Genomic DNA, 27,700 nt, shown 5'->3' with positions numbered 1-27,700 from the left:
AAGTCATGTCAGCTCTATATTTAGTGGCAGTGCTGTCAAACACAAACAAAAAGGGGGTCACAATTCCTCTTTTTGTGCCTCAGCTCCAGTCTGTCTACAGCTCTTACTGTGTCCTTTAACATCCAGATGTACAACTTATTAAGGTTGTGGACTGTAAATTTGTAAGATTGTTTTGGACAGTGTAGCTGTTTTTCCTACTATCTGTTTTACCTTTGAGTTGTTACCTCTTCATTTGTTTTCCCTTTCCATATTTCACCTACTTATGTGTTTTCATCTACTTTGCTCTCCTTGCCCTGTTCTCTCTTCCGTTTCCCTGTGGCTTCAGGATGAATTAGATTTTTTTTTGTCCTTCTTTTTCTTTGTCCAGTTCATTTCATAACTGCCTTGACAAGTCCCGTATTGATTGTTCTTGCAGATTAGAATTGATTTTGCTCTTCACTGTATTTTCCTTTCTGTTGGGTTCTTCCCGTTATGATGAACACTTTTCAGCATTCATTCATCAGAACAATGTTTTGAATATTTTTGCCCTTTGGGAGCAGCTCTGTTGTACATGGTGTTGCCAAAGAAAACCCACAAAGAACTTTAAAGACAAAACCAAGTGGCCGGTGATTCAGAGGAGTTCATTAGAAATCTGCTCACAAGAGACCTTGTTGTTTTTCTGATGTTTTTTCCACAGAGACTAAGACCTCTCCCATACCGTCCTCCAACGCACCTCAGAAGGCTGAACCTCCAGTGGGCAGAGCTGCCAAAGTCCTCGCATTCTTCTCCCCTTTGTTGTTAGGAATGCTGCTGCTGTTCATGTGGTGAGCAATTACAAACAAACACACCTATCTCCTTTAACCCCTCATCTTTGAATTGATTTTCAAGTAAACCATGCACTCATACCGTATATACTGACCTGTGTAACGCATCCTGCTTATGTCAAGAGCAAAAACAAATGGGGAAGTTTGTCTCATGAAAGCAGGGGGATAGTTTTGTCTCATTTTTTTGCAGAAAATATGACAGGACTGAACTAGAAGTGAATCTAAAACTTTCCCATTTGACTCATTCAAAAAACTCTCTGTGTCAGCTTGCTATACCATTCTGGTATCGACATATTAGGCCTCCATATACCTATAACATTCAAATGTAATGCAATTGAATTGAAAGTTAATGTGGGGTATTGAAAAGTATGTGGTTAATGTCAGGAAAATGACGTGGCTTGTGTTAAAATGTGCTGCAGTAACAAATCAGCTGTACTTACCAGTACTTTTACAGACAGTGAAAAACATTCACACAAACTATGGGAAGGTTTTTATTTTCTGTGACATGTCAAAGAGCCCAAACTCGCAATTGTGAACCACCAACCTAAAATACCAACAGATGCTTCAGGCAGGCTTGCTATTATCAACAGCTCAATCGTTCTTTTAATAGTGTAGGAATGTTTTCCTGTAATAGGAAAAAGGCTCCAATAGGAAACATAGAAGTCCAGTACGGAAGATAAGGCCCATCAAAAGTGATGTGCTGACAACACCACAACAGACAAGTCCCCCTTTTATGCAGTTCTGCTTCAGCTGAATAACTTTAATAACTCGATTTCCTTTTTTTCCAGATGTAAACGTCTTTTTCCTGAGGGATGACGGGAAGTAGGAGGAAGAAGTGGAGGAGGCTGGAGTTTTTTGTTTGTTTTCTTGTTTGTTTTTCTATTTTGCACATGTCTCAAGAATACAGTGCATTGATCATTTCTGCCCACAGTTACTCACCAAAATTACTCAGACGTTAAATCAGACGATGATAATGCGATTCAGCATTTTTGATTCATGGTGACGAAGAGATTCCTCAGAGGAAATTTTGAAAGCGCCAATATCAACGGCACGAGCGGCAACGGGAACGGCGAGAACACCTGCGACGACTGCGGCAACGTCACTACGGACAGGCTGACGTCATGCCCCCCAGCTGGCTATACGAGCCGCAGAAGACGGACGTGTTTGGTTCAGGAAGCTCCTCCTCAGAACAAGACAACCAAGTCCTCAGCTGACTTACAAACATCTCTTAGTTACCTTTTTTTATTATTATTATTCATTAATTGACTGTTTTTCTTTGCTTTTATTCTACAACGCATAGCGCCGCACAGACAAACACACACATATATAATAGGACACGTGTGTTTGCATGTGTGGCCACAGTAGCAGCCCCCTTATACAGCCAAGTCATCATGCCAAAGACTCATCTACGCCCACTACAAAATGGCTCTCTTACAGTTCTTTGAGCTTCCTGAAGCCTGTGCCTGTCTTCGTGGTGGGTTGAAAATCCGAGAAAATTGTGTGTATTTCTGTGCAAGTGCGACACACGACCTGATCCACACTGGCGTGTAGTACGTGAATGAAAGTTGGGATAAACAAAGAGGAACCCTGCGGCTCCTCTTAACAAAGAAGCAACAATAGTACCCGATCAGACTCTGACTCAATCAAAGCGACGGAGCGAGCCTTTTTCAACCTGAGGACTAACACCTTGAAGAATCCAGTGATGGTAGCCTGGCTTGTTTAGACCGTTAGCGTTACATTGTGCTTACAGTGAGCAGTAAGAAGGACCTGGATTGTAAAGAAGAAAAAAATAAAAAATAAAACGGATTTCAGACTGAATACTTCTTTTTCGATCGATTTATTTTTTGTTTTTTTTCTGCTTTGACTGTGTTGACGGCAACAATGTCAGTTATTGGAACACCGCAAGCTGCAGTTGTTGGTTCCCCACCCTGCTCTGTGCTGTAAAACACAACAACACAAAACTAGTTGCTTTCCAAATTCTGGCGCCTTTACGAACTCTGAAAATGTCTTTTTGCAGTTTACATTTCGATATCCAGTATCACCAGTTACTATTATGCTATTCAAACGAATATTGGTATTTTTTTGTTTGTTTGTTTTTGTTTTGTTTTTACTCGATGATGGAGAAATTATTAAAAAAAACACACGTATAGGGCTTTAGTTTTTTGCTTTTCTGTTTCCAAACATCCATAATGGCTTACTTCTCTTTGATCCTATTTTGTAAACTATGATATGTAACTTTAACATTGAACAAAAAAGTTTATTATTTAATAATAATAATGATAATGTATGTATTAGCGGTAGAATGTCGTAACCTGTACCTGGGGTCTTTTTTATAGATGTATATACAATGACAGGTTTCAACCATTAAATGTGACCATTTCACAATGAACTGGCCTCATTCTTGTGTTGCTTTTTTTGGGGGGGGGGGTGGGCGTTCGGAGCACAGTTCGTCACAACAGATTGTTGTCTCCCGAATGAACAAGATGAAGGCGAAGTGTTGATGCAAGTCAAAGTCTATGACCAGGCTAAGGCCTGTTAAGACTGCTAAGGCAGGGCAGTATTTTAACTCAAATGTGACATCGGTGTGCTGTTTCATGAGAGAAGTTGGCACTTCTCGAATGGGAGGAACTACAGTCTGGTACCAATATAATATCTGACATCCTTATTTTGGATGTCAGTAAGGACAACTTAATCGTAGTTCTGTAGTCCTTAAAGGAAAACCTGCACTGAGAACACCAGCATTCACTCCTGTACCTTCAACATGAAATACGAGGGGGGGGTGTAGGTTGATAAAAATTTCCCTTTTGACCTTTAGCTCTCACTCTCTGTGTCTGCCTCTCCTCAGTCTGTCTCACTGTCTCTCATCTTTCTCTCAAGCCTTCTTTCTGTCATTATGCTGACAAGTTCTGGCAGGCCGATTTGGAGGCCGAGGACAAATCAATACACAATCTAACAGCTGTCAGATGAGGTCCTCTGTGTGTGTGTCCGCGTGTGTGCAAAGTGTCGATCTGCTTGCGTGGTATTGCATTCATTACTCTTTCCTCCCATTCTTCCTCCCTCATATATACCAGCCAGCCGTTTCCTTCTATTTAATGAGGGTGTCAATGAGAACTCAATTAATATTTACAATGACAATGAATTGAATAAGGAGGGCACGGAGGACACTGGTTCTATTATCCTTGTCATTGTCGATGCTGTAAATTTAACACGGTTTGCTCTGTGTTAAAAAACAGGATTGTAGAGCTTACGTTTTAAACCTTTAAATGTTTAATTAGATTGCAAGTGAAATCTTCAGCCTTACACCTTTTGGCCGCAACCGCGGTGTGATCCACATTAACCTCGAGAATATGTGAAGGAGTGGGTGCTCTTGTGGGTGTGTATGCCATCCAGAGCCTGTCAGTTCCAGCAGGTCTGCTCTGCTCTAATGACTACTTTGACCTTTTACTAAAAACTGGATGAATGGCACAATATCTGCTTCACTCTCACCTCTGCCCCAGCTGCTGGCTCTCTCTCTCTCTCCTCTGCTGGCCTGCCTAGTTTTCCAACTTTCTTTTCGAGTTAATCTTTGGCACAATTGCAAAAAAAATTAATTAGTCTTCAGTCTGATCATCTTTTTTCCAGTTAAATTTTCACAGTATTTGGAAGCAGGATGAGGAGTCTCATGGCTCCCTTGACAGATAAACTTGCGCTGCTCATTTTAGCTGCAACGTGTTGTTTACTTTCCACGAAATGCAGGGGTCAAGTTTATTTGAACCAGACACACAAATACCCAGCGGTTCAGTGCTGCTTCTCCAACTTATTCTCAGATACCACAGCTGAAAATATCTATAGTACCTTCGCCAAGCCATATATTGCAGCTATAGACTGATTTTTTTTGTAATACAAATAAAAAAAATTGGAGAATCTCCCTATCCCTGCAGTTTGAAGTAAGAGGTATTGTTTTCCCAATAATACACATAAGAGAGGAGGAATACCTGAAACATTTCTAACACTACCTCTCACTCTGCTTGCAGAAATAACCATAAAAACTATTGCCATTTTAGGGCTAATGAAGGCTGAAAACGCATGGCTGCCTGCATTTGTATAAAATTTTGATAATAAAGCCATTTTTATTTTTTTTATTATTCTTAACTTCTGTTTACGTGTTTATTGACTGTGGATAAGAAAAAAGTACATAATCATCGGTTTCACAATATTTGAAATTAAAGTCTTAATGGGTCTTCGTTTGGCCAGTAGAGGGCAGCAGAGACGCCTTCCCTCTGTGTGATCTGTCCGTGGTGCTGAAAGCCAGAGTTAAATCTCTGCGCTTCTCTCCATGGTGCTGAGTGGTCAAACTCATGTAAATTTCCACAGATTTAGCTTTTTATTCCTTCTGTCTCCTTTCACATGTGAACAGCAGACGTGACTAATACGGACTGAAACGTGTCAAAAAGTAGTTGTCATTCTGCCTTTTGCTGGCAGCGGCAGGGTAAGCTGAGGCACATCAGTCGGTCAAGATGCGATTATGTCAAGCAAGCACGATATTCCATATTCCTCCCCTGTGACCTTGCACTGGGATGAAAATAAACCAATCAGTGTCATGGGTTTATCAGCTGCTAACTTTACTGCGCATGTTTCAAGTCACAGAAATTTGACTTGAAAGGATAAGTGATGGAGTTTTGGCAGTGAGCTTCTAATCTCTGCATTGCCAGGTGGCTTGAACCCTCTTGCTGTGTGCCTCTCAAACCAGCTATGATTACTTGTCAGCCTATTATTCATGCAGCTGATGATAACACTTGTTGGCACTGACGTATGTGAAGAGCTGGATTCGGTGGTTAGTGCCACAAAATGACATGTCATCTCATCTACATTCGCACATTAGCATAGAAAATATGCAAGCAGAATGACTTATGTGGCGTCTGAGTCATTCCAGTGTGACTTTGTCTCCCCTCAAAATTCCAGACGGCTCATTGTGAAAGCTGAACAACACGATCCAGCACGCAGAGGTTGTGTTTTCCAGCTGTAGGAAATCAGACAGGTCCTTCAGCTGACAAAGCAGCCTGACACAAAAGCTCCTCTCCAAGCTCAAAATGCAAATGTGGGACAAGCAAAAGAGTCCGAATACATGGGTATGGAACTCAGCGGAGCCCGCTCTAAATCTGCTCTGTCAGAAGCTAGATGGAGCTTTAATGGAGAAAAAGAACAAGCTCCTGATTAAATGTGAAAGTTTAAATGATTACCTCCTGAGATGCAATAAAGAGAAGCGAGCACATTAAAGACATTCCATTAAAAGGGATTAAACTTTTCACTACAGATACCGTCTCAGATCTTTAATGGAAACATTATTAAAATACGATTTTTATATGAAAGGTGAAATTTGAATTTATTGCATGGCAAAACTTGAACTGATACACCTATTTAAAATCTTCCACTAAGTAGGACTGCCTAATGTTCCACACTCAGGAACTGGTAGTATCTATCAGTTAGAGTTAAACACATTGCTCGACCTATGAAACTCACTCTGGAAATACTGTTTGAACTATTATTGCCTCATTTTGTTTCCTAGAAATCTGAATGGCATTTTCCCCTTTGGAACACTACATGTTTAAAGAGAAAGTCTTGTATACCATTAATTTGTAAAAAACATTAATGTAACGGAATTCCCTGTGTTTTTTTTTTCATGAACAATGAATTCTCAGTGTTCCTTGCAGTCTCTATTCAGTGGTCTCTTTCCCCATCTTGTGGTAGCTAATATAAACATCAGCTCTATTGTCACCTGTATTACTAATTTATATCAAAACGGCCTAATCAGAATAATTTGCACCCTTTTTATTAGTGGCATGTGTTCTGCATTCATTGGCCTATATTTAGATGACCTATTAATGAAGAGGAAAGTTGTGAGAGTACCCCTATGGGCACTCAATGATTTATCCCCATAAGTGGCTTCATTTTGAACACAACACTCTGCTTAATGTGTTAGCTAAGTGCCGTCTTAATCACAGTTTTTCAAATCCTTGAATCACAAGAATTTCACAGCTATTGAAACCTTACACTCAAGGAGCAAAACATCAGCCCAGACTGGCACAATAATAAGGACATTATCAGTGTGTTAACCCGTCTTCAACAACACTGAAAAGCGTCGGAATAAGAGCTGACCTGGATTCTTACAACACAGCTCTCATTCTCTTAAATTACACAGTGTACATAGAGTACTTTTAATCAGGTTAGCAGCCCATTCGGAAGATAAAAAGCATCCTGGAAACACCAGGAGGTAAGCTTGTTTTGTTTCAGGCAGAATACCTGAATGTTATTCAAAGCTTTTGATCATCTGATCATCAGGAAAATGTTACCATGTATACTTTCAGACTGGAAATACAATCAAATCATGTGCAGGTGATCACGTAAGGTGAGGTAGAAACTTGGCCGGTCTGCAACTGTCACTTTTACTTTTGTTGAAGACCTTGAAAGAGTTAAGAATTGTTCTCTCTTCATAGTGCTGCTTTCCTGAACATAAAATTCAGCTATGAAGGTCCACTTTTACTCGCTGCTTTATTTTTTTATTTCTTTATTTCATAGAAAGCAGAAAAAGAAGGTCTGACTTTTTACCTTTCTGGTTGGGCATGAAACTGAAAAAAAAATCTATATTTATATAAAATCTATTTTTCTTTCCTTTTACATATTAGCAGCCAGACCCAGTTTTTACATGTCTCTCTGCCACTGTCACCAGAGAGTCCAGCTCTGTGCCCACCAATGAGCCAGCTCTCTTCACCAGTCTGTCCAGTCGGGCAGAGTCCCTCTTCTAGAGTCCTAGTCATTCTTTGGTCCAAATGCATCTTACGCAAGCCTTGGAGGTGAGCTACGATCAGACTGATGCAGCACCTGTATATGGATGAAATTGAAATTCAAGAGGGTTCTCATCATGCTGTCTGCCTAATAGCAATTGTAATTGAGATCGTAATGTATGTTTTTGTCTCTCTTAATTTGTTTGTTGAGCTTACAGATCTGCCTCTTGGGTTTGTTGTCGTGCCAATAGTGTGTAGTATCTTGTTTGACCTGTAGGTGGCAGCACAGCGCCACTGAGCTGGGCGTCATGACTACAGCAGCACACAGCAGAAGAAGTGTGGAACTCTCAGCGGTAGGATAACAGATGCAGGGCTATGGGGTGAGTATGTCCTTACTATCGAACAGGTTGCTCTAAATCACCTATAAACATTTTGTTAAGGAAATATCCAGTTCGGTAGTGTGCTGTGATGTTAAAGCGAAGCGCGTCATGTCGTGTTTTCCAGCGCAATTTCAGCAGGGTCAATGCTCATAGCTCTGTCCGCCTACACAAAGCTGCATCTCCCTTGTCACTGTTAGCTGCTCAGCTCAAAGCTAACAACATCAGTCATGTTCTTATAGCTCAATGAGATTAGCCTAATTTACATGTCTTTGTTTCCGTAGGTCGAACGTTAGCTTGGGGATGAAGAACTAAGAACAATGGCGTTAGCCATTGTTGTTGCTTATGCTAGCTGCCAGCAGGTGATGATAATAAAAGCTGATTATATTCTCACACACCGGTTTATAACGCCAGAAGATGTTAGTGTTTAAGGAGGAGACTGCTGTTACACGAACAGTGACACGAGCGCAAGTCTGTCCCACATTTCACTCAGTTACACGAGACGGAGACCTATTTTTATTTCGCCTCTGGGTTCAATGTAAAATTACATCACCAGTTTTTTGTTTGTGGCAGGAACGTTTCAGTGCTTTTTTTCAGTCCTACTCTTGCATATTAGTGAAAACAGTCACACAATCTTACAGTTAAATAAGATGCAACCTTCCTTTTAAGTCCAAATCTCAATATGATCTGCGTTAAGCACGATGAGGGCAGCGCGACTCACCAGTCCTGTGGGTTAGGATTAAATATTTGTCTTGTTTAATTAACTCTACCCATCTATCTATAATGTGTTGGGAGTAAGGCTGCTCAGTTGGTTGAACATTATGTACTGAAATCATCGCTGTGAATGCTTCTACTTGAATCAGTTTGAAGTTCATTGTTTACAGGTTTCCCCAAATAACTCATCCAGTGCTTTACATAAGTGAGTCACAGATGATGTCGAGTATGAATCCATTTGATTCGATCACAGTCGACAGCTTGGACAGTGCAGTGGGCGTTCTGCAAGGAGCTGCTTAAAAGCAGGGAACAGGATGCCTTCAGCTAACTTCAGGGAGGGTGGGGAGGGCTCTGAACAGGATGCTTGACAACTTCAGAGACAAATATGTTGATGATAGCTTTCTTGGGAGGTGCCAGCCACAGTCCTGGTCATTTAGGGCCTGCTTTTAATTTGGGTTTCTCCCCCCGGACACATTACAGCCCAGCATTAGTCCCTTTGTCAACATTTCCTCTTATTTCTTTTCTCTCCAGTCTACCTAAAACGTGGTGACCTTCACTGGTGATTGGCTCCTTCAGCCACCCGTCAGCATGCAAGGGTTTTATTCCAAGCTTGACTCCTCCCCGTCCTCGTCCCCCCTATTGGGGGTGGGCCTCGGAGGAGATGGCGCTCGTGTACCTCTAAGCCTGGCTGTAGAGGCGGAGAAAGCTCAGGCTCTTCTACAGACTTTCAGCTCCGCCTCCTTGCTGGCGTCAGCAGGCCTCGGGATGTTCTGCGTGGTGGCGGACCACGCCCTCCAGTTGTCCATCATCCAGCACCACCTGTGGCTGCGTGCTGCCTTGGACAACGCCACGCACGGATTGATTGGACTGTGGTCGTGGGCGGTCGTTATTGGACTGAGAAAAAAGAGTGATCTGTATGAGGTGCTACTAGCGGGCCTTCTGGCATCAATCATAGATCTGGACCACTTCTATATGGCTGGATCCCTGTCACTCAAGGTGAGAACTCCTCCCTGATGTTTAGTAAGCTTTGGAATGATAGATTACAAAGGATTCATAAGTTCTCGCCTTTCTTTGATAAAGCTAATTGTTAAGTCATTAAAACAATAGGAAGGCAAAACAGTTGCATACAGTTCCCTTTCACTTTAGCTGTGAAGCAGAGATGTGACTCATAATTCTACAATTACACTGACAGCTGCAGGAGTGGACCCTTTAAACAATCCAGTAATCCCCCTCCTGCTCTCCTTCCAGGCTGCCGTGTCACTGCCTCAGCGTCCTCCACTCCACTGTTCCTCTCTCATCCCTGTAATCTGCCTCACCCTGCGCTTCCTCATGTGGATCGGCCGCCTCAAAGATGCTTGGTGCTCCTTGCCGTGGATGCTTTTCATTTCCATGGCGACACACCACGTCCGGGACGCGGTGCGCCACGGTCTGTGGGTGTGCCCCTTTGGCAACACGGCACCCATCCCCTACTGGTTGTATGTGAGCACCACTGCGACGCTTCCCCACCTGTGCTCCGTGCTCATGTACCTGACAGGAACCAGGGATGTGATCTCTACTAAACACGGGGTGGCTATCGATGTTTAGACATCACCGACTCACTGTCGATCCCATATGGATCACATCTGGGTAAAATTGTTCTTCGTGCTTTAAAGCAACATTTAAATACTTACTTGCTGAAGAAAATATTTACAGCACTTGAAAGATGAAAAACGTTTTTTAGTTTACTCACTGTATGAGGGGTGATGACTTCTGTCCAGTAAAGGAATAATTCAATAAGAGTGCCAGTCTTGGATTCCTATAAAAATTTCCCGTCCTGGTTATCAGAATCCAGGGATTAATGGCCATCTCTGACAGTCTAAAGTCTGCGGGAGTGGTTCTGTACAGCTCAGACTTTAGCTTTTACAAATGCTCCATCAACACAAACCCCAAGAAGTCCAAGACCTGATCTCCACCAGTCAGCCATCACTTTTCCTGTCTCTGTCCTGGCTCGGAGCACTCAAGGAAAAGTTAACCAAAGGTCGACCACAGGCTGTATGACACTGACCCACCATTAACCAGCTGTGCATTGATCATTAATCAGAATGGTACAATCCAGTGCACATGTACTGCTTTCACATTCCACAGAATGACAGATCCACAATTAATGACCGCAAAATAGCCTGTAATGTCCGACTGTCACCTCTCTGCAGACTCTCATTGTGCTGCTTGGAGCAGTCCTTCAACCTCTCCTTTTTAAGCCTTTTTTCCCCCCTTAAATCAGCATTCGCAGTGCCAACTATGTCCGCCACAGACATGGATCAGGAAGTTGAAGCTGTCTTAGACGTTTGTTTTTTGTACCTAAGATTTCAGCGTCTTGGCACGGCACAGGTATTGTTGGTTTTAGCTGAAAAACACCCGTCCTTTTTCCAAAGAAACAGGACCTTCATTGTGCTAGCTGTGAGGTGTTTTATGTGTTTTGGGGGGCAGGTAAGTATGCTGCAACAGTTCAGATCAACCAGTCCTGCTGTCAGGAGCAGCTGAATTAACTCGCTGTGTATATTTTTCATAGTGCTGCTGCACTTTAATGACTGGCGCTGTACCGTTGCAGAACTTGTTGACGGATGTGGACCGTTTGTTTGAATTCATCACGATGAATTGCTTACATCAGTAAAAGCATAAGACACAGAACACTTAGAGGTAGAGTTATTAGTGTTATAGCTGTAATCTGAACACACACGTTCCTAAACAGTATTATTCACTCAAACTTTTAAATGATGGATATTAATGTTGTGTTCTAGTAATGGGCATTCAAAATGTGTTATTTGAATGTAAGCGGTGTGCTGTTAGTATAAAAGGATGATGTACTCGTCTGGCGCTGTGTGAAACTGGACACACACAGTGAAACCTGTGCCCGTTGATGGTTGTAATAACCATGCTGTCCACTAGATGGCTGTAGTTTAATTCTTAATCATCTATTGTTTGTTTTTTTCTCTGGCCTGTGCATCTGACATGATATGGAAATAATCAGGTCTGAAATTTGCACATTTTGTTTTAGAAAGACTTTTCCGGTACAAATGTTTTCGCTTTGTTTTTTTTCAGGTGTTTTTGCTCTTGTGAGGTACTAAGAGGTCATTTAAAAACTCATCTTTGTGAGGTTTCAACTAAGCCAATTCAAGCCAGAAGACAAAATGCACTGCAAGGGTTTTGTATTGACTACTGTCACACAGGTTAACACCTTACTTCTCCTCACTTCACACAGATTTGAAGGAATTATTTGTGTATATGAGAGGAACATAAACGAGTGGCATCCTGTTTTCTGTAAAATCCCTTACTGCTGCTTATATGTAGTGACCTTCATTGATGCAATATTATGTTCAATTTTGCACATTTTGAGTTTTAATATTGAATTTTGTTTTGTATTAATGGTTCAATTCTGTATGTTTTGTATGGCACAGTTTTGATTTCAATAGTAAGTATACATAGTAACACTTAGAAAAGGTAGTGTTCTTTTATCTCAATAAAATATATCCCATATAAATATTTTGACTTTGTTCAGAAGTACAAGTCATTTCTCAACTTCTCACAACCCCAAATTGTCTTCCAATGGCCTGGTGTTGTGGAGGGACTATGTGTCCCATCATTAATGTATCCAAGTATCATAAAAATCTAAATATTAAAAAAAATACAGCGATACAATATTCTGCTGAAGTTGAATGTTCGACAGAAGAGGTTGCTCACCATGGAGATATAAATTCCAACTCTTACATGTCCTCAGTAGAAACAGATGTTTCGGGAAAGCTGATCCCCGCTCTTCAGCAGCGTAGCTCAGAGTGGTTGGAGAAATGTGACACTAACCAAACCCAAGTGTGGGAGTGCTGAACATTTACACACAATTGTTTTAAATAACAAAAGATTTAGTTTCATAAAATAATATTTGGTGTAACCTTTGAGATCAGCTGTTTTTTATTTGCATGTGGCCATTTCAGCGTTAAACCGAGGAGTGTGAAAAATTAGTTTCTGGGGAAAAGAAAGAGCGTGTTTATTCATTTTACATGGAAACTGTAAAAGAAAGTCCCGTTTTTCCCAGTCCAGCCGCCACCTAATGATCGGGTCTAAAAACCGGCCCGAGAACTAACTTGTGCTTCAGCTCCCTCAGACCTGCAGTGGATCTGTATCAAAGCCATTGTCCTGAGCTGGTTGAGCTAATTGGGAATATCCTGGACAGAGCAGGAAGGAAGAGGTTGGACCGAGGCAGAGTGGCTACTCCACTGCATGACAAAATTAATCACAAATTTTCAGGGCCAAGTCGCACATCTCCCACCATGCTGTGCACTTACAGGCTGGTTCTTCAGAAGACCAAAGCAAAAGAATTCTCAGAAAATGCTTGAACCACAAATCGGTGGAAGTGGACCCCCTGCGCACTGATCACGGCCAAAAGGTTAATAGGAAACAAGCTCACGCCTCCTCCTGCATGTTTGTATGATGGGAAGTGTAACCAGAATACAATGGCAATTTCCTTTTCACAAGGCAAAAAAAGGGAAGCTCAATCATTTGGGTAATTTCCAGCACCATCTAAATTCTGTGGATGGGGAGTTTATGAAAGACAGAAAGAAAAAGCAGCGTGCTTTAGTGGACATGTGATCAGATTTCTGAATACCACAATTACAAACCATAGTTAATGTAGACAGCCTGTCTCAAAAGACACCTGAAGGCAAAACAGTTTTCAATAACAGAAAATTCCATGTACTAAAAGAGGAAATGGGTGATGGATATGGGAGAGAAGCTTGTGAACCACAAGGTGGAGTCTGTAGAAAAAGTGTGATAAAATAGCATTTATTTCACAAAAACATACCAAGGGAGAAAAAAACACAGCTTATAGTGATATCTGTTGTACACATAAAGCAAGAAAAAAAAAACTGTACATCTGAAAGAGCCTGAGTGTAGTTTGAGTTGTAAGAACCAAAACCCACAGGCTCCACCTAACACAAACTGCAGTGGAACACTGATAGAGTGAGAGAGGTCTGTCCACCGACAGAGAAAACCTCCCCAAAGTGAAACAGAAGCGTGTCGACACAAAACAGAACCACAAAGATCAACGAAACTGCACCGTTCCCTCTGATAATTCCATCTCATGGATGACTCCAATCTAATTCATCAAAGTCAAAGAAAATGCTCCCGTCCTGCTGTCAAAACTGGAGATTTGATCGTGTTGCATGTCAAATGAATAATCATGACAAAGTCTTATCAGTCTGGGTTTTCATATTTTCATTCTTCTGAAGTTTTGCGTTGATCCAAAACTTCAGTGAGCAGGCTGTGGGTTGAATTAAGCTTTAAAAAGCCCAAAATATTCATTCTAATTCATTCAGAGTGAGAGACTTCTGCTTAATAATTTGATGTGATTTTTCAAGATAAATTGTTGCAGAAAAGCTTAATGAAAATGACTCATTTATGGTTCCTAAAGCATAAAGTAAAGCATGTTAGACGAAGACCAACTCAGTAATCACATTATCCATACAGTAACTGTACAGTAACACAGCTTCATATAACTGGGGAGAAAGACACAAATACATGACACCGGGAATGCTCTCCAGACATGGGTGACCCTCAGTCCTTAATGCTAGTTTTCTGGGGCAATCTGCCTTCAGAAATGATCATCTATGATCAGTCTTGCCATGTTTATCAAATTGATTCAAGACTGAGCAAACCATGTCTGTAAAACTACCCCCCCAACCCCTCCAAAAAAGGAAAAAAAAACAAAAAAAAAAACTGTTTCATAAACACCACATACAGTATAACATACATGTTTCTTTTAAAGTGTGATATACAATAATAATGTACATGAAAGCTTCAACTGGATCCATGCATAATATGTGGAGCTAGCTTTAGAGAACATACAGTCATCAAACCAGAGTTTGACTCAGGTGCACCTTGTGTTTCTAAAAGACACAATAAGTCAATAAAACAACAACATCTGGAGCAGAAGATGACCACCGAATGGAAGGAAGGAAGGAAGAAAGAAAGAAAGAATATAACTCAACTCTTGTGTCCGTCTGCAGCAGCTGGTTACCCAGCACACAAGGTTTGTACACTGTATCAGAGGTATTTTTAGAAGGTAAGTGCTGGCCATGCACAAGTCAAACAGTTTCCGTGAGTTGCTTTCGCTAACTTACCGTTTACACACTTGGCTACATATACTCGAGGCTCAACTGACCAGACAATGACTACTTGGGCCAAATGCATGAACCTTTTCCTGCACACAAACGGGGATGGTGGTCAGAATACGTGCACGTTTTGGAGCAATAGAGCTCTGAAATGAGGTGGAAACAGAAGAGACGTGACAGAATTTAATTAATAAAAAAACGATGTCACAGAGCTGGGTCCCCCCCGATTTTGTTTCTTATTGTTAATTTTCAGAACATGCCCTAATTGCAGGAGATGTAAATACTGGCAGAATGAAACTGAAATGACCTTGCTAATGGAGCTTTCAAAAAGATGCATGTCTGTGTACTCTGCAGGCTATGTGCTAATCCGCTGCAGATAAAGGAAGAAGTGCTGCATATCCTCCAGCAGCTCTGATGTGCGTCTTCTCTCGTCTGGGAGCAGATCGTCTCTCTTTTCTTTCCAAATCAATCGAATTTTCTCCAACTTCACTTTTGAATGTCACGGTTTCACGTTTGACAAAACCAAGCTTCGTTATTGTTGCCGCCGTGTGCACGTTAAGTTGTGGTGCATGCAATGTTTTATATGCAAATTACACATGAAGGTAAAGTCTGTGGCCATCTGAGGCTAAAAATGGAAGTCGAAGTGAAGTTTGTCCACGTGCACAGTTTCAAGTTGATTGAGACAATAAAAAATAAACCTTAACTGTGTGCAGGTTTATAAATCTGAGGAAGAAAAAAAACATTGAGGTTCACTCATGAAAGTGTATGCAGTTCTATGCATCTGGCCCCTCGGCTGGTACAGTTTACCAGTCTGTTGTAGTCCTGCAACCCGAGCCCATCACTACGCTCCCGGCCTTCCCTTTTCTGTGGTCAATTTGCATCGATGGGACTGTTCAGATCCTCACAACGTTCACTGCTCCCTCTACAGAAATGTCAAACATCTTCAGCATACTGGAACCATGTTATTTGCTGTGGTGTTCAAGACCACATGCTAACATAGCCGTCCACAAACCACCTCACTTATGTGAAAGGAACCACATGTCAGAAATAGAGGAAACCTGCGGCTCCAAATGATATTGACCATTATCTGCTGCCCTTTATGCTCCCACTCTCATTTGTTTGCTTTGAAAGAAACTTAATAGAACCTCTGATCATCTCTGTGAGACAAAGCCGTGCCTTTTACTTACATTAATGGGGGGACAAAGTGCTTACAATCTTTAACTAGCTTTTCCCCCGTTCTTATTTCTAAGTAAGCAAGCTTGCTTAAGGCTTTAAATCCAGTCACTTTTTCCCTATTTAATTGGTAACATTTCTGTTTTTTTCTAACTGTTACTAAATATATAACCACAAACAAAGAGTTAATTACATAGACGAACATGCTGAAATGGTTTCTCTGCACAGTACAACTAAACACAGTCATAACTCGTCTTTACTGCTTTTTTTTTTGTATTTTTAAATATTCAATTAATTATTTCCAGCTTTTCAGATTGGGTTCATTAGTTTTATATTTCCTTTGTAGACATCATCTTGGATTCTAAAGAAAAGTCCTTTTTTATGAATAAAAACAATTGTTTATCAGAAAATATTCAACATATTAACAGCCAGTAAAACAATATGACTGTGACTGTTTGTTTTGTCGCTGTTAAAGAGACTTACTGTGAAACCGTTTTCTACCTTGCTCTGATAAAGCAGTTATTAGGGGTCTAAACTGGTCTGCTGAACATCTGGGGTTTAACATTCCATTTCTAACGAAATATCAATATAATGTCAAAATGCTGGTGATTTGTGAAAGGCCAGTATCTCTCCCTCTTTCACTTCTTTAAAGTCTTTCAGTTACACACAAAAATGCACAGTGGATGGATTGATAGAAAGAGGTATAACAGAGGAAGTAAAGGACTACCTGTACTTAAAATACCGGACAACATGCGGACAACATAATCATCCAACACAATGAGATAAAGTCTATATCACCCAATCTGCCCTCCCTGGATCTGGTAAGTGCATAATGTCCCTCAGCCCAGGAGCAGGTTACAGATTGCTCTCTGCCCCACCAGAGGCCATAATGCCCACCGTTACTGCTTTGAAATCAGACACACACACCCACACGCAAACAAACAAACACACACACACACACACACACAGACTGGCAAAGGTTATGCTTCGTTCACAGCATTGAGTCAGTCGGTCATCAATGTAAAAATGGACACATCAGTCTGTTCCTCCTCACAAAGACAAAAACAAAAGAATGTGAAAGGTTATTGGTGGTGAAGAAGAGGCAAGTTGTCCCAAAATAAAATCCTATGATCTCTTGTTTGGCAGCTGCACTTTTTGTCCTTATTTGTTGCTCAAAAGTTCAAAAGGCACCCTTTGCAAAGAGCCACTCCATCTGAAGCAGTAGTGAGTGAACTCAAATGTTCCGGTGCATTGTTCCTCCTCAAGTCCGCGGAGGAGTAAACGATGCTGAAGTGAACATAGTAAGGTCCGTTTTCTCAGTTGTTGGGTGTCTGGTGATGCATTATGGGTAGCCCCTCAGTTAGATTTTAACTACTGGGTAACTGAGCTCTCCATGGGTTTGTCCCTGTTGCCCTGGAAACGCTGTGCTTACTGTAACTGAATATGGCCGGTCAGCGTGTCACAGTGGTGAAGGATGGACGCTGACTCACTGGTGGAGCTGACAGGTAGAAGATGCTTCAAGTGAGCCTGAGAGGAGGAGAAAATCTGATGAAAAATGGAGGAAGACAAGATGGGAAGATGTGGGGGAGAGAGGAGTAGAGCGAAAAGGCAGCTGTGCAAAACATGCATAACTCATAACGTAATTAACAGCTGTCTTGAAAGCACATTTCTAAATAGCAGAGCTGGATGAGAGATATGAAGAAAAACCTACAGGGTTATAATCTGTGAGTGTGTGGTGTGTGTGTGTGTGCGTGTGTGAGCTAGCCTTATAATCACAAGTTGGCTGGCTATCTGAGGGGTTGTTTATAGCAGCTCTTTGAACCATTTTGGTTCTTACTAAAGCATAACATGGCTACGCTCTTCTTCTGACGCTCTTTGATGACTTTCTGTGGTTGTTATTTAAATCTGAGGGTAGAAAAACTATTAATTGGGACTTTAATTATCTATACACACAGATGATGTTTATAATTCAAACAGTTTCATCTATTTTCCATGCAAACCAAACAATAAACCATCGTTTGCGACCAACACTGTCTACTCAGAATACTCACAGCAAACGTGCAATGAAAAGAAATTGAAAACAAACGTAAAGCTTCAGAGTTTAAACTGACTACCTTGAAACACAATGGCTGCACATTCTGCGAGTTGCATCAGATTGGCATCGACTTCATCTTTACCATAGAGGTGAGTTCTTGTTTGGTGGCATGTTCCTGCCGCCTCTGCCTCATCCTGGAAATATAGAAATATCACCACGTAATCTCACCCAAAGAGAGACATAAATAAACAGCACAGAGCTGTGGGATGTTTATGTGGGCTGTACGTGTGTGTGTGTGTGTGTGTGTGTGCGTTTGTCTTACCACACAACAAAGATGAGGGAAAGGACGGTGGTGAGGATGAACACGGAGAACAAAACCAGGAGAATTACAAGGCCCAAATTACCTTCATCCTCATGTTTGGAACCTGGGTGGAAAGAAGGAGGCAAACAACAGGTCAACAAAACAAGCCGTGTGGGAGATGAAGAGAAACAGAGAGAGAGCTAAAGCAGCATATTGGAGAGCTGAAACGTGACGTGAGGATGGAAAGGGAGATCAGAACAGATGTCTGAAAGTAAATAAAGAAGACTGAAGTCAAAAATATAGATGAGCAACAAAACAGTTTTACATTTCATACACTGATTTGTTGTCTTCAGAGACCCTGAGTGTAGAAGCCAGCAAAACTGCGTGTGGTCTTGAATTTAATTACTCCCCGGTTAGATGTTAATCGCAAATCTGGCATCACAGCTTTCACACAAACATGCACTGATATGAGATTAAAAGGAAGGATTCATTTCCACACACACACACATTACTCTGAACAATGAAAGCAGTCAAAGCTGAGATGTAAAAAATCTGTAAATGACAGCAGACCCTCATACACACACACACACACACAGATAACTGTCTCACTGGAAAGCAGCTTCAGCATTAGTCACTCTTCACCTAAACAAATGTTGTGGGCATCCTGCATGTGTGCATTTTATGTGGCATGCTTGCAACTGAAGGCTGCTTTTAACCATTTTGTTTTTGTCCACGTACGTGTGAGCTTTTATAGCACAGTGTAGAAAACATGACACCCGCAGGTGCAATTTACTTCAATTATTTGTAATTGAGTGATGGGGAGAGGCACGGAGTGCTTGCACCGTTCTGTCTGCACTATAATAACTGTAAATAATGCCTCCAGATCTTACTGCAGCATTAATGACTGACAGGACATTTAGTTGCTGCCAAAAAACAAGGTGCAAAACGTAGACCTCAGCAGACCTGAACCCAGACTGAGATAAGGTAAACCTTTGAACAAGCATGAAACAACAAAGCTGACCCAAGCGTTCATCTCCTTCAGTGTTATGACTTCACATCAAAGTATATAATGGATTTGCTTCTGAATCTAACAGAACCCAAGCACTTAAATATGAGAGGAACACTCAGATCCTTGCAGCAACTTGTGGGACAAACTTTAATCAGGTTATGCATGGATATATTGCCATAATGCCATAATATTGCCACAATAATCACAATATGGGTGCAAGAGACCAGCCTGTTCAGTGAGTAGCTGACGAGGATGTGAAATGTGAGTGAGAAAACGTTGCTCGATTTGTAATCATCTGAACTGTAAATATAAAAAAAAGTATACAGTTTTAATAACACAGCTTAAACTCTGCTGGTGTATGCTGTGAACTTGCTCTGGTAGTGGAACCTCAGAGGTCCAAGCTGCCATTGAATCCAGCATGACAGTGGAATATTTTGAAAACGCGGGAGATGGTCAGTCAACGAATAAAGCAGCAAACCAGATAGAATCAAATAAAACTTAGCCGCTATCATCCAACAGAGCACGTATTTGTTTATGTGTGTGTGTGTTTGCGTGCTTGTGTCTGACAGCTGTTTGAGTAGTTTTTTAAAGTCATCTGAAGAAACAAATGGGCCTTACTATGTGACTTTGCGGTAGAGGTTTCAGGCTTCGTGCTGAAAGTAAAATCATCTGGGAACTCGCATTCCTCCTCTGTAGGCTCAGGGGTGGAAGGAGCTGCAGTGCAGAAAAACACAGACACACACTTAGCCTTCTCATTTCCACTAAATCACTGATCAGCTGTTTCAGTTCTCCATCCAACAGCTCTATAATATTTTTACTTTAGTTTATATTCATACTACATAGTTACTATAGATTTTTATATGATTTATCGGTAAAATTAACTTTATAAATACACATATCTTATCACTTTCTTCCCTGATCAATTCTTACTGATGCGTTTGTATGATTCTATATTTGTTGATGAACAATAAGGTGGCGTGGCTAATAATTTGCTTCTTCCTATTTTCCCTCTGACCTTCCCAGGGTTTGACAAGAACTGTGGGGGTCCATTCACTCCACTGGCTCCCTGGGTTCACCTCATCCCGGGCTCGAACCTGAACCTGGTGGAGGTGGCCTGCCAGGGCATCAAATATCACAGCGCCATGGTCCTCTGAGTAAATCTGTTTTAAAGAGTGAGAAAGACACTGCAATGAATAAGCGTGCACATGCACACGCGCACACACACACACACAGAGACAAAAGACGGTGTCCATCTCAATAAGAAAGCAAATTGGTTGGGGGGTGCATAACCCAACATTCATGTTATTGTGTTTAGCCGTATCATCAGTTTGCATTCCACATTGGAAACTGCATCTATATCCTAATGTTTTTCTATTCTTTTTTTAATTCACTTCATATATCTGCAAGTAGTTGATTTATCAAAGCAGGCAGTTGTCATAAATCGATAAGAATCTAAATGTGTTAACTATAAATCTAATCCATTTTCTAAAATCCAATCTAAGAACAGCGAAAGTAAAAACAACAAATGTTGAAATGTGGGAAACTTTTTTAAAATATGTCAATGAACAATAGTAGAGTGAAACATGTGACTTGGTTTACTAACCTCTGACCAGTATTTAGAGCCATTTGGCCTGTATCTGATCTGAAACAGTAGGGGGAAACTATGATGCAGCGGCCAGGAAGTTGGATTGGCCCATGAGACTACCAGCTTTTTTGGAGATTCTTCCTCTTCCACAACCACAACTGACTCTGGAGGGTTTGGTTTCACTGCAAACAAAACATTTTAACACATTTTAATCCGCAAGCTATTCCCTGCGTCAAAAATACTGTAAGATCACAATTCAAGCTCAATTTTTTCTGTAGTCGTTTTGTAAAGGAAACAGCCCATTGCAGTAAGATGTGAAGATGTCTCATTAAGGCTGTGAATGATTCTGTTCCACAGCAGCAAGATTATTATGTATACAAAAATATTCCTGTGAAGAGTTATGGTGCGAAAACTCACTTCAGTTTACATGAACGAATTCAGCCACTGGAGTGTTTTTGCGGCATTTTGCAATGCAAATTTCCATCTCAGAGTCAGTAGTTATCACCATCGCCTCCGCCCCTCCTTCACCCCCCAAACCGCGTCTATTCTCGTTCATAGCTTCGTAGCCTAGGCTCCCAATAAAATTTCAAATTCAATTTAAAATCCTTCTCTTAACATTTAAGTCTATTTACAGCCTCGCTCCTCCCTACCTGTCTGACCTCCTCCATGTTACCACGCCCTGCCGCACTGTCCGATCCTCCTCCTCTATCCTCCTGACTGTCCCACCTGCCCGTCTCACCACCACCATGCGGAGCAGAGCATTCAGCCGCTCTGCTCCTCGTCTTTGGAACTGTCTACCACCGGAATTCAGGAACACTACTTCACTCACACACTTCAAATCCAAAGACAAAACCCACCTGTTCAAAACTGCCTTTTCCCTGATTTCATTTGCATTGTGTAATACTAACCTGATTTCTTGTTTTGTTTTTTCTGATCACTGTTTACTCCCCATTGTTATTATTGTTTGTGTTGCGTTGTTTTTAACCTATGTACGGTGTCCAGAAAGGCGTCTATAAAAAAATGTATTATTTTTATTATTTGATTTGATTATTATTATTATTATTATTAGTAGATACAATGTACCTTTGAGTTTGTGTAGTCAGTCGACCATTCAGAGCTCGCACATGTGAGGACTAAATTGTAGGAAATCAGTCGTTACTCTGTCTGTATATATATCTGCAACATTGACAAACAAGCTCTAATTTTATGTTTTCTTCTGCAGCTGGCTGAAGTCTGTATGGTAACTTCAGCCTGATGGAACAACACTGCTACTCTGTATCATTCTCACATGCCCCACCAGGCAGGAGCGGCCAAGTGTGCTGAGAAACTGTGACCAAAAACAGCTGCTTAATCTGCTTCAAGTGCTGTGAAAGCATGACCCTGGTGTGCCATGAAACTTAACCATTTGAACAAGTCACCTGAAGTGAGTCTGATGTAGGCCAGCTATACTTGGAGCCAATCTTTGTAGTTGTTTATGAGTGATGCAACAGCCCATTTCAGCTGAGTTGAATGTGGAACCAGAGAGCAAATGAATATACATTTTTTCAGTCTTGCATGAAGGTGACTAAGACATACAGTCTCCAATGCATATGTGTTTTTCGTATGATCTTACATAGCTCGTGTAGCCTGAATCGACTGTATGTTGTCCAGGACCCAAGAGCATTGGTTTCTGTGATCTCAAGTGTGTGGATGGTCTGCCAGAAAGCAAGGTGGTCTACATCACAGTGGTTGTTGGAGACGTCCACCACACACAGCTTCCGATCCTTAACATTGCCCCTTGAAAACAAGACAAAAGTCTTTTTATTCTCTCATGTAAAATACAACGTTAATGCCACTTTCATCTTAGAGGAAGGAAGGAGGCAGCGACAAAAAGAAAAGAGAACAGAACTATTTACATCACATTCAAAGCACAACTCTGTGGCATCTGCTTCATATTTAATGCTGTAAATGCCTGTTCTGAATGGGATCATTTCAGTTGCAGTTACTGGCTCTTACCAGATGAAGGCACTGTACTTGGCTGGCAGGAAGGTCTTTACAGACTCCATCCAGGAGCAGCGAACATGTGTGTGATTGGGCACTTGACAGGAAATTTCCAGCTCCCCAGGGGGATCTGGAAAACAGGAGTCACAGTTCTTCACAAGCACTAAAGGGAGTTTTTAGGGGGCTATTAGATGTAATGTTTTCTCTGTCTTGTCCTTCAATCTAAAATGAACACCTCTTGACTCTGGTGTACTTCTCATAAACCAACATGTTCAGAGGAGGCTTGAACGATAAAATGCAAAACTCCCTATTCCTTAAAAGGAAGCTTAGTTAGGAAGCCTCTTCCTGTTTAAGGCAGTAACAGGAAGTGGAGGGCTTTGTGATGGCTGATAAGACCCGCTTCCTCTGAGGACCAGTCGCGCAGTTCAGAACATCCCATTTTAAATATGTTACAGACAGAAAATAATTATAAATTCTGTCATTAAAAGCTAAGGACAAGAATGAGATAATACCAGATTAAAACCTAATAAGACAACGAATTGTCGTGCTTATTTCTGGTGCAAACATTTTTTTTTTGCAGACGCATACCCATGCTTCATGATGCACACCAGTTCTGCTAGCTGATAACACCAAGGCTGGCTTACAAAGGAGTCACAACAACACTTACAGCCTAGCCTGAGACTGACAGAATGGAGGAGGAGTCCACTGCCGTCATAGCAGCTGTAGTCGCCCTGCGCTGACTGGTCGACGTTCAGCAGGACTAATCTTCCATCTGATGTCACTTTGTGCCATGGCAACACGGAGCTGTTGTTGAGATGCCACACCACGGGTATCCTAGTCAGAGACGTGTTGAAAAACAGTTACATTAGTGAGACCGTACCCCACAAACCCCAACACTAAAAGAAGCCAGCTAGGACCGATAAAAGCACAGGTATTCCTCCTCTGTTAAGTCCGACCTCATCAGCCTTTTTAAGCCTGAATAACAATTCATCCACCATTTTTTTTTTCTGTAAAAAACAGCATTTCCAAAAATTTATTTCAGAAATTATTAAAAATGATTAATAAAAAGCATACGTTTGACCAACTGTAGACATTTACATCATTTACATGCTGCTTTTTTCTTTCCTTACCTGATTTGTGACTCCCCACATGCTAGTGTTACATTTGACTCCAACGGCTCATACTGCACTTCTGGCACTACAAACACAAGACATCACACAAAACAATAAATCACATTGTAGTCTGGCTGAAAGTATCTTCACAATGCCCACTCTGACACACAAAGTATCTGCATTGTCTCCATTAATGTGATTCAGTCTCCACCACTTACAGTATAATCAGCGGTGTTACAATAACATGACCATACAAGGTTTGGGATCCGGCAGACATCGGGCTGAAAAGTCTTTGGCACACACTACAGAGTTGCTGCAGAGTGTCTCTTTTTTTATTGTCACTACTGAAATATTACTATGTTTCAGCAAATCCATTCTGAAAGCTCTTCAACAGACAGAGGAGGAGCAGTGAAGCGCTTCCATCAGGATACCAACACTAAATGTACTCCTGAACCCCATTAAGAAATATCTGGATAATAACATTAAACTTAAATCTCAGTGTGATAGGAAGTGGGTACAGCTATGATTGCGTGGACTATGGAGATATATTAAGTTTCATCAATTAAGGTTTGATGATGAATCTTTGAGGCAATCTGTCTTAACTTTTCATCTGCAAATACAACCATTTTATTGTTTCCCATATTCATCGAGATTGGTTTTACCCGAGGAACATTAATCTAAAGCATCACCAACTGAACCTGAATGACCACAGGTGGGAGCATGACTTTAAGATCGAAAGCAAAGCCTGTGAGCCCACAGCAATCAGTTTGATGAATTGCAGCTTTAATATTCGATGAAGTCTTCGTTTGTACGACTGATTTCATAAGAAGGCTGTGAAACTGTTACCTGGTATCACGCTAAATTGGAGAGGGGTGTAGATTTGAAGGAATACTAAGTGCAGTGTGTGTATACCCGAGCAAATATTTGTGGTGGCCGTCGTAATTTTCAAGTTGATCCTCTATCGGTTGTACGTGGATGTGTGTGCGCACGTGTTTGGTTTGGCTTCGTAATGTGAAAGCGAGCATTTACGGCAGATCGAGAGTAAAAACAGAAGCACTTGGACCGCCAGTCTGCCACGCAAACAGCTTCATTAGTTCTCAGTCTCAGTCACTGATGCGGGCACACTCCCTGCTGGCCTCTTCTCTCACAGTAACAAACAATTAACCCTGGGTTTGATGTTTTTCCTTCTTCATTTTTCATACATTTAACTTTTCTTCATCTCCTATAGAACAAACAAAGTTGGTAAAAACTATAGCCTATAGGTCTCAAGGGGATCAATTACATCAGAGTGGATAGACGTATTATTGATGCCTTTCAAGGGCTTACTATGTCACTGCCAACTTAAATTTTGCACATACTTAACACAAAGGCTTTACTGGAGGCTCTTTAAATGTTTGGCTTTCTCTGGCATCTTAAGTTCTCTTTTCTGGCCTTCATGCTGATCGTGGCTGCATAAACTGAAAACAGCTGAGGAAAAGAGCAGCAACAAGCTCCGCAGCAATTCTGTGGCTGCATTTACATTTTTGACAGCCGAATGTGGAAAAAGAAGAGAATAATAAAAGCGAGACTTTAAAAAGCTAAATTGACGCCTGCTAATAATGTTGCGGCGTCTGTGGGAAATAACCAATTACATACAAACACAGGAGATGGTCAGCAAATCTGAGCTTCCCACACAGCTGTTATCCATGTGACTCCAAAGCAAGAGAGATGAAAAAAAACAAACAACATCTTGATCTTTCACTATTTCAGTCAGCAAGTTCACGGCTGAGATCATTCAAAATGAAAATGTCAACAAGGGTGCTGCAGGACTACAATTACCACAGGTCGGAATCAAAAAACAGATTACTGAAACTAATCCATTAACAAAGAGATAAAACCAGAAGTTTAGGCTCTAATCCCTCATGATGCCTTGAGTTATGAGAGGTAAAACTAGAGTTACACTAATTACAGTACCGGCCAAGAGATTGGCTGTATGTTACTGGTACTGTGTGTTGGCACAGTTGTATTGAAAATAAGCATCAGCAGCGCACCATGTCACGTGGCCGCAGGTTGAGCTGATGTAAACGAAACCGAGATTGTGGCGCAACAATTTGCTCACAACACTGCCAAAACTTTACAGTGAGAGAGAGAGAAAACCCAAAGATTCCTTAGAACACCGGGACGAAAAAAAGGTGACGCAAAACTCCTCAAAATCAATCGGGAATTAAAACTGACTGGTTTTCCTCTCTCTTCTCTTATCATTTCCCCACTGTGTCAGTCTTTCCATCTTCATAAAATGTCTGATTCGGAGCCACTCTCGCCAGTTTTAACCAGATTTTTTTATTTCCTTTAACCACGCTGCGTTTCTGTATGCAAGTTTGCTACCTGGGGCCTTAGTGCAGTGCAAGAGAGTTGGCTGGTCTGAATGTGTGTATTCATGTTTTATTGGCAGTGAAGTACATTATTCCCCAAACCCACAGCGTTCCACTCATATCTGATTCTGCCTCTGGCAAGAGCACCCCGACATGTGCACACACAGACGTAAAACCACACACATTCACACACAAGCATGCGTTTCTATACGCATACTCACACACGCGGACGTACACACTCCAACACATAAAGAAAGGCTGCAGGTTTCTCTCCTAACATTGAAATCAGATGGCAGGGCAGACGCAGAAATTGCAAGCTGGATGAAACTTAGTACTTTCCAAACAATAAAAAAAGGGACTCTGGAGCTGCTGAGGCATAGAATAAATGGGAGGGAAAACGTTTGACAACTTAATCTTAAGGTCTTTGGGCAGGCTAATCTTTTTTTTGTTGTTAGAATGATTAATGTTACTGAAATAAGAGAGAGATTTGTAATAGAATGACATTTGGTCTGTGTGCAGGCATATTATGCCTTTTTTTCAACAAGTTGGCACAATTTCCTATTAAAGGTCCTATTAAAACACCATTTGCCCTCAGCACAACAGCTGTCTTCTCACCCCTGTGGAAACAACACTCCTCAGACTCGCCTATTTTAGCGCTGGGGAAGTGAGCAGACTTTTGAGTGAAGCTGGTTAGTCAAATAAAACACGACCGTCTCTGACACAACCATGCAACTATATCAGTTTGAAGCAGAGTCAGACCCTAACAAGAAGGAGCTCCTCAGGAAGTTCGATCATCAAAGGTTTCAACATGACATTGGTGAAAGGTTAGTTTTTTTTTTTTTTTTCCTCAGTTGCCTGAAGACAGTCATCCCGTCTGTCGTGCAGCAGACAGTACGTTACCCATTATCAAAAGCCTCTGGTGTACAATTCAATTCAATAAACACAAATATAATGAGGCTATTCCTCCACTCACACCAATAACACTCAAGCTCTCTCTATGCATGGATATCTCAACATTATTGATCTCCTGAGAGAAACTCTCTCAGTTAGGTGCCAATAAGAAATGCTGTATCCTGACAGTAAGCAGATGGATTACTGCATTTAAACCCTTTACATATATTCACCTCATTACGTAATGGAACTGATCGCTCTTTTTGTGTCCCCTTTCATACGAATTCACACTGAACCGTTAGGAAAAACTGCTAAAGTTGGACATTAAAAAATCCAAATCAAAAATATCTTTTATGGTCCCAGCTTTCTTCTGTAGTAAGTTTAGATCCCATAATCCATGCCTGATCCTGACAAGTGTTTGTCATGAGTGTGCATGAGTGTGTATGCCCAGGCAAAGCTATTGTCACA

The 27,700-nt window shown here is 41.2% G+C and overlaps 4 protein-coding genes across 8 annotated transcripts in view; 2 read left to right on the top strand and 2 right to left on the bottom strand.

The window, feature by feature from the left end:
• Positions 1–3,192, top strand: part of cntfr (ciliary neurotrophic factor receptor) — a 198,264-nt gene extending 195,072 nt beyond the window's left edge. Inside the window, exons 10-11 of the mRNA XM_072372441.1 lie at positions 677–803; positions 1,592–3,192. Coding sequence (XP_072228542.1) covers positions 677–803; position 1,592 — 128 coding nt within the window. The 3' untranslated portion in view covers positions 1,593–3,192. The remainder of the gene's footprint in view (positions 1–676; positions 804–1,591) is intronic.
• Positions 1–27,700, bottom strand: part of rassf6 (Ras association domain family member 6) — a 101,400-nt gene that overhangs the window by 21,157 nt on the left and 52,543 nt on the right. The gene's annotated exons all lie outside the window — the stretch shown is intronic.
• On the top strand, positions 7,875–12,016 carry tmem267 (transmembrane protein 267). Of its 2 annotated transcripts, XM_072372304.1 has the most exons (4): positions 7,875–7,944; positions 9,187–9,651; positions 9,904–10,281; positions 10,916–12,016. In XM_072372304.1, exons 2-3 carry the CDS (start codon positions 9,244–9,246, stop codon positions 10,237–10,239), a joined length of 744 nt encoding a protein of 247 aa, XP_072228405.1. In that variant the 5' UTR covers positions 7,875–7,944; positions 9,187–9,243; the 3' UTR covers positions 10,240–10,281; positions 10,916–12,016. The 2 variants fall into 2 exon arrangements, with proteins under 2 accessions (XP_072228405.1, XP_072228404.1); XM_072372303.1 differs by having other exon boundaries at positions 9,904–12,016.
• The window catches only part of il11ra (interleukin 11 receptor subunit alpha), a 39,100-nt gene continuing 26,954 nt past the window's right edge, over positions 15,555–27,700 (bottom strand). For 3 of the 4 annotated variants that reach the window (XM_072371402.1, XM_072371400.1, XM_072371403.1), the window contains exons 3-12: positions 24,009–24,075; positions 23,546–23,712; positions 22,894–23,008; positions 22,511–22,674; positions 20,917–21,080; positions 20,329–20,473; positions 19,932–20,027; positions 18,326–18,428; positions 18,083–18,197; positions 15,555–17,495 (exon numbers count right to left, since the gene is read on the bottom strand). In XM_072371402.1, coding sequence (XP_072227503.1) covers positions 18,119–18,197; positions 18,326–18,428; positions 19,932–20,027; positions 20,329–20,473; positions 20,917–21,080; positions 22,511–22,674; positions 22,894–23,008; positions 23,546–23,712; positions 24,009–24,075 — 1,100 coding nt within the window. In that variant the 3' untranslated portion in view covers positions 15,555–17,495; positions 18,083–18,118. Of the gene's footprint in view, positions 17,514–18,082; positions 18,198–18,325; positions 18,429–19,931; positions 20,028–20,328; positions 20,474–20,916; positions 21,081–22,510; positions 22,675–22,893; positions 23,009–23,545; positions 23,713–24,008; positions 24,076–27,700 lie in introns of all 4 variants that reach the window. The other variant, XM_072371401.1, reaches the window with a different exon arrangement.

Source organism: Leuresthes tenuis, unplaced genomic scaffold (assembly GCF_036924035.1).
Source record: "Leuresthes tenuis unplaced genomic scaffold, fLeuTen1.0.hap1 SCAF_19, whole genome shotgun sequence".
In the NCBI taxonomy this organism is placed as follows: domain Eukaryota; kingdom Metazoa; phylum Chordata; class Actinopteri; order Atheriniformes; family Atherinopsidae; genus Leuresthes; species Leuresthes tenuis.
This window is presented reverse-complemented; position numbering and strand designations above follow the sequence as displayed.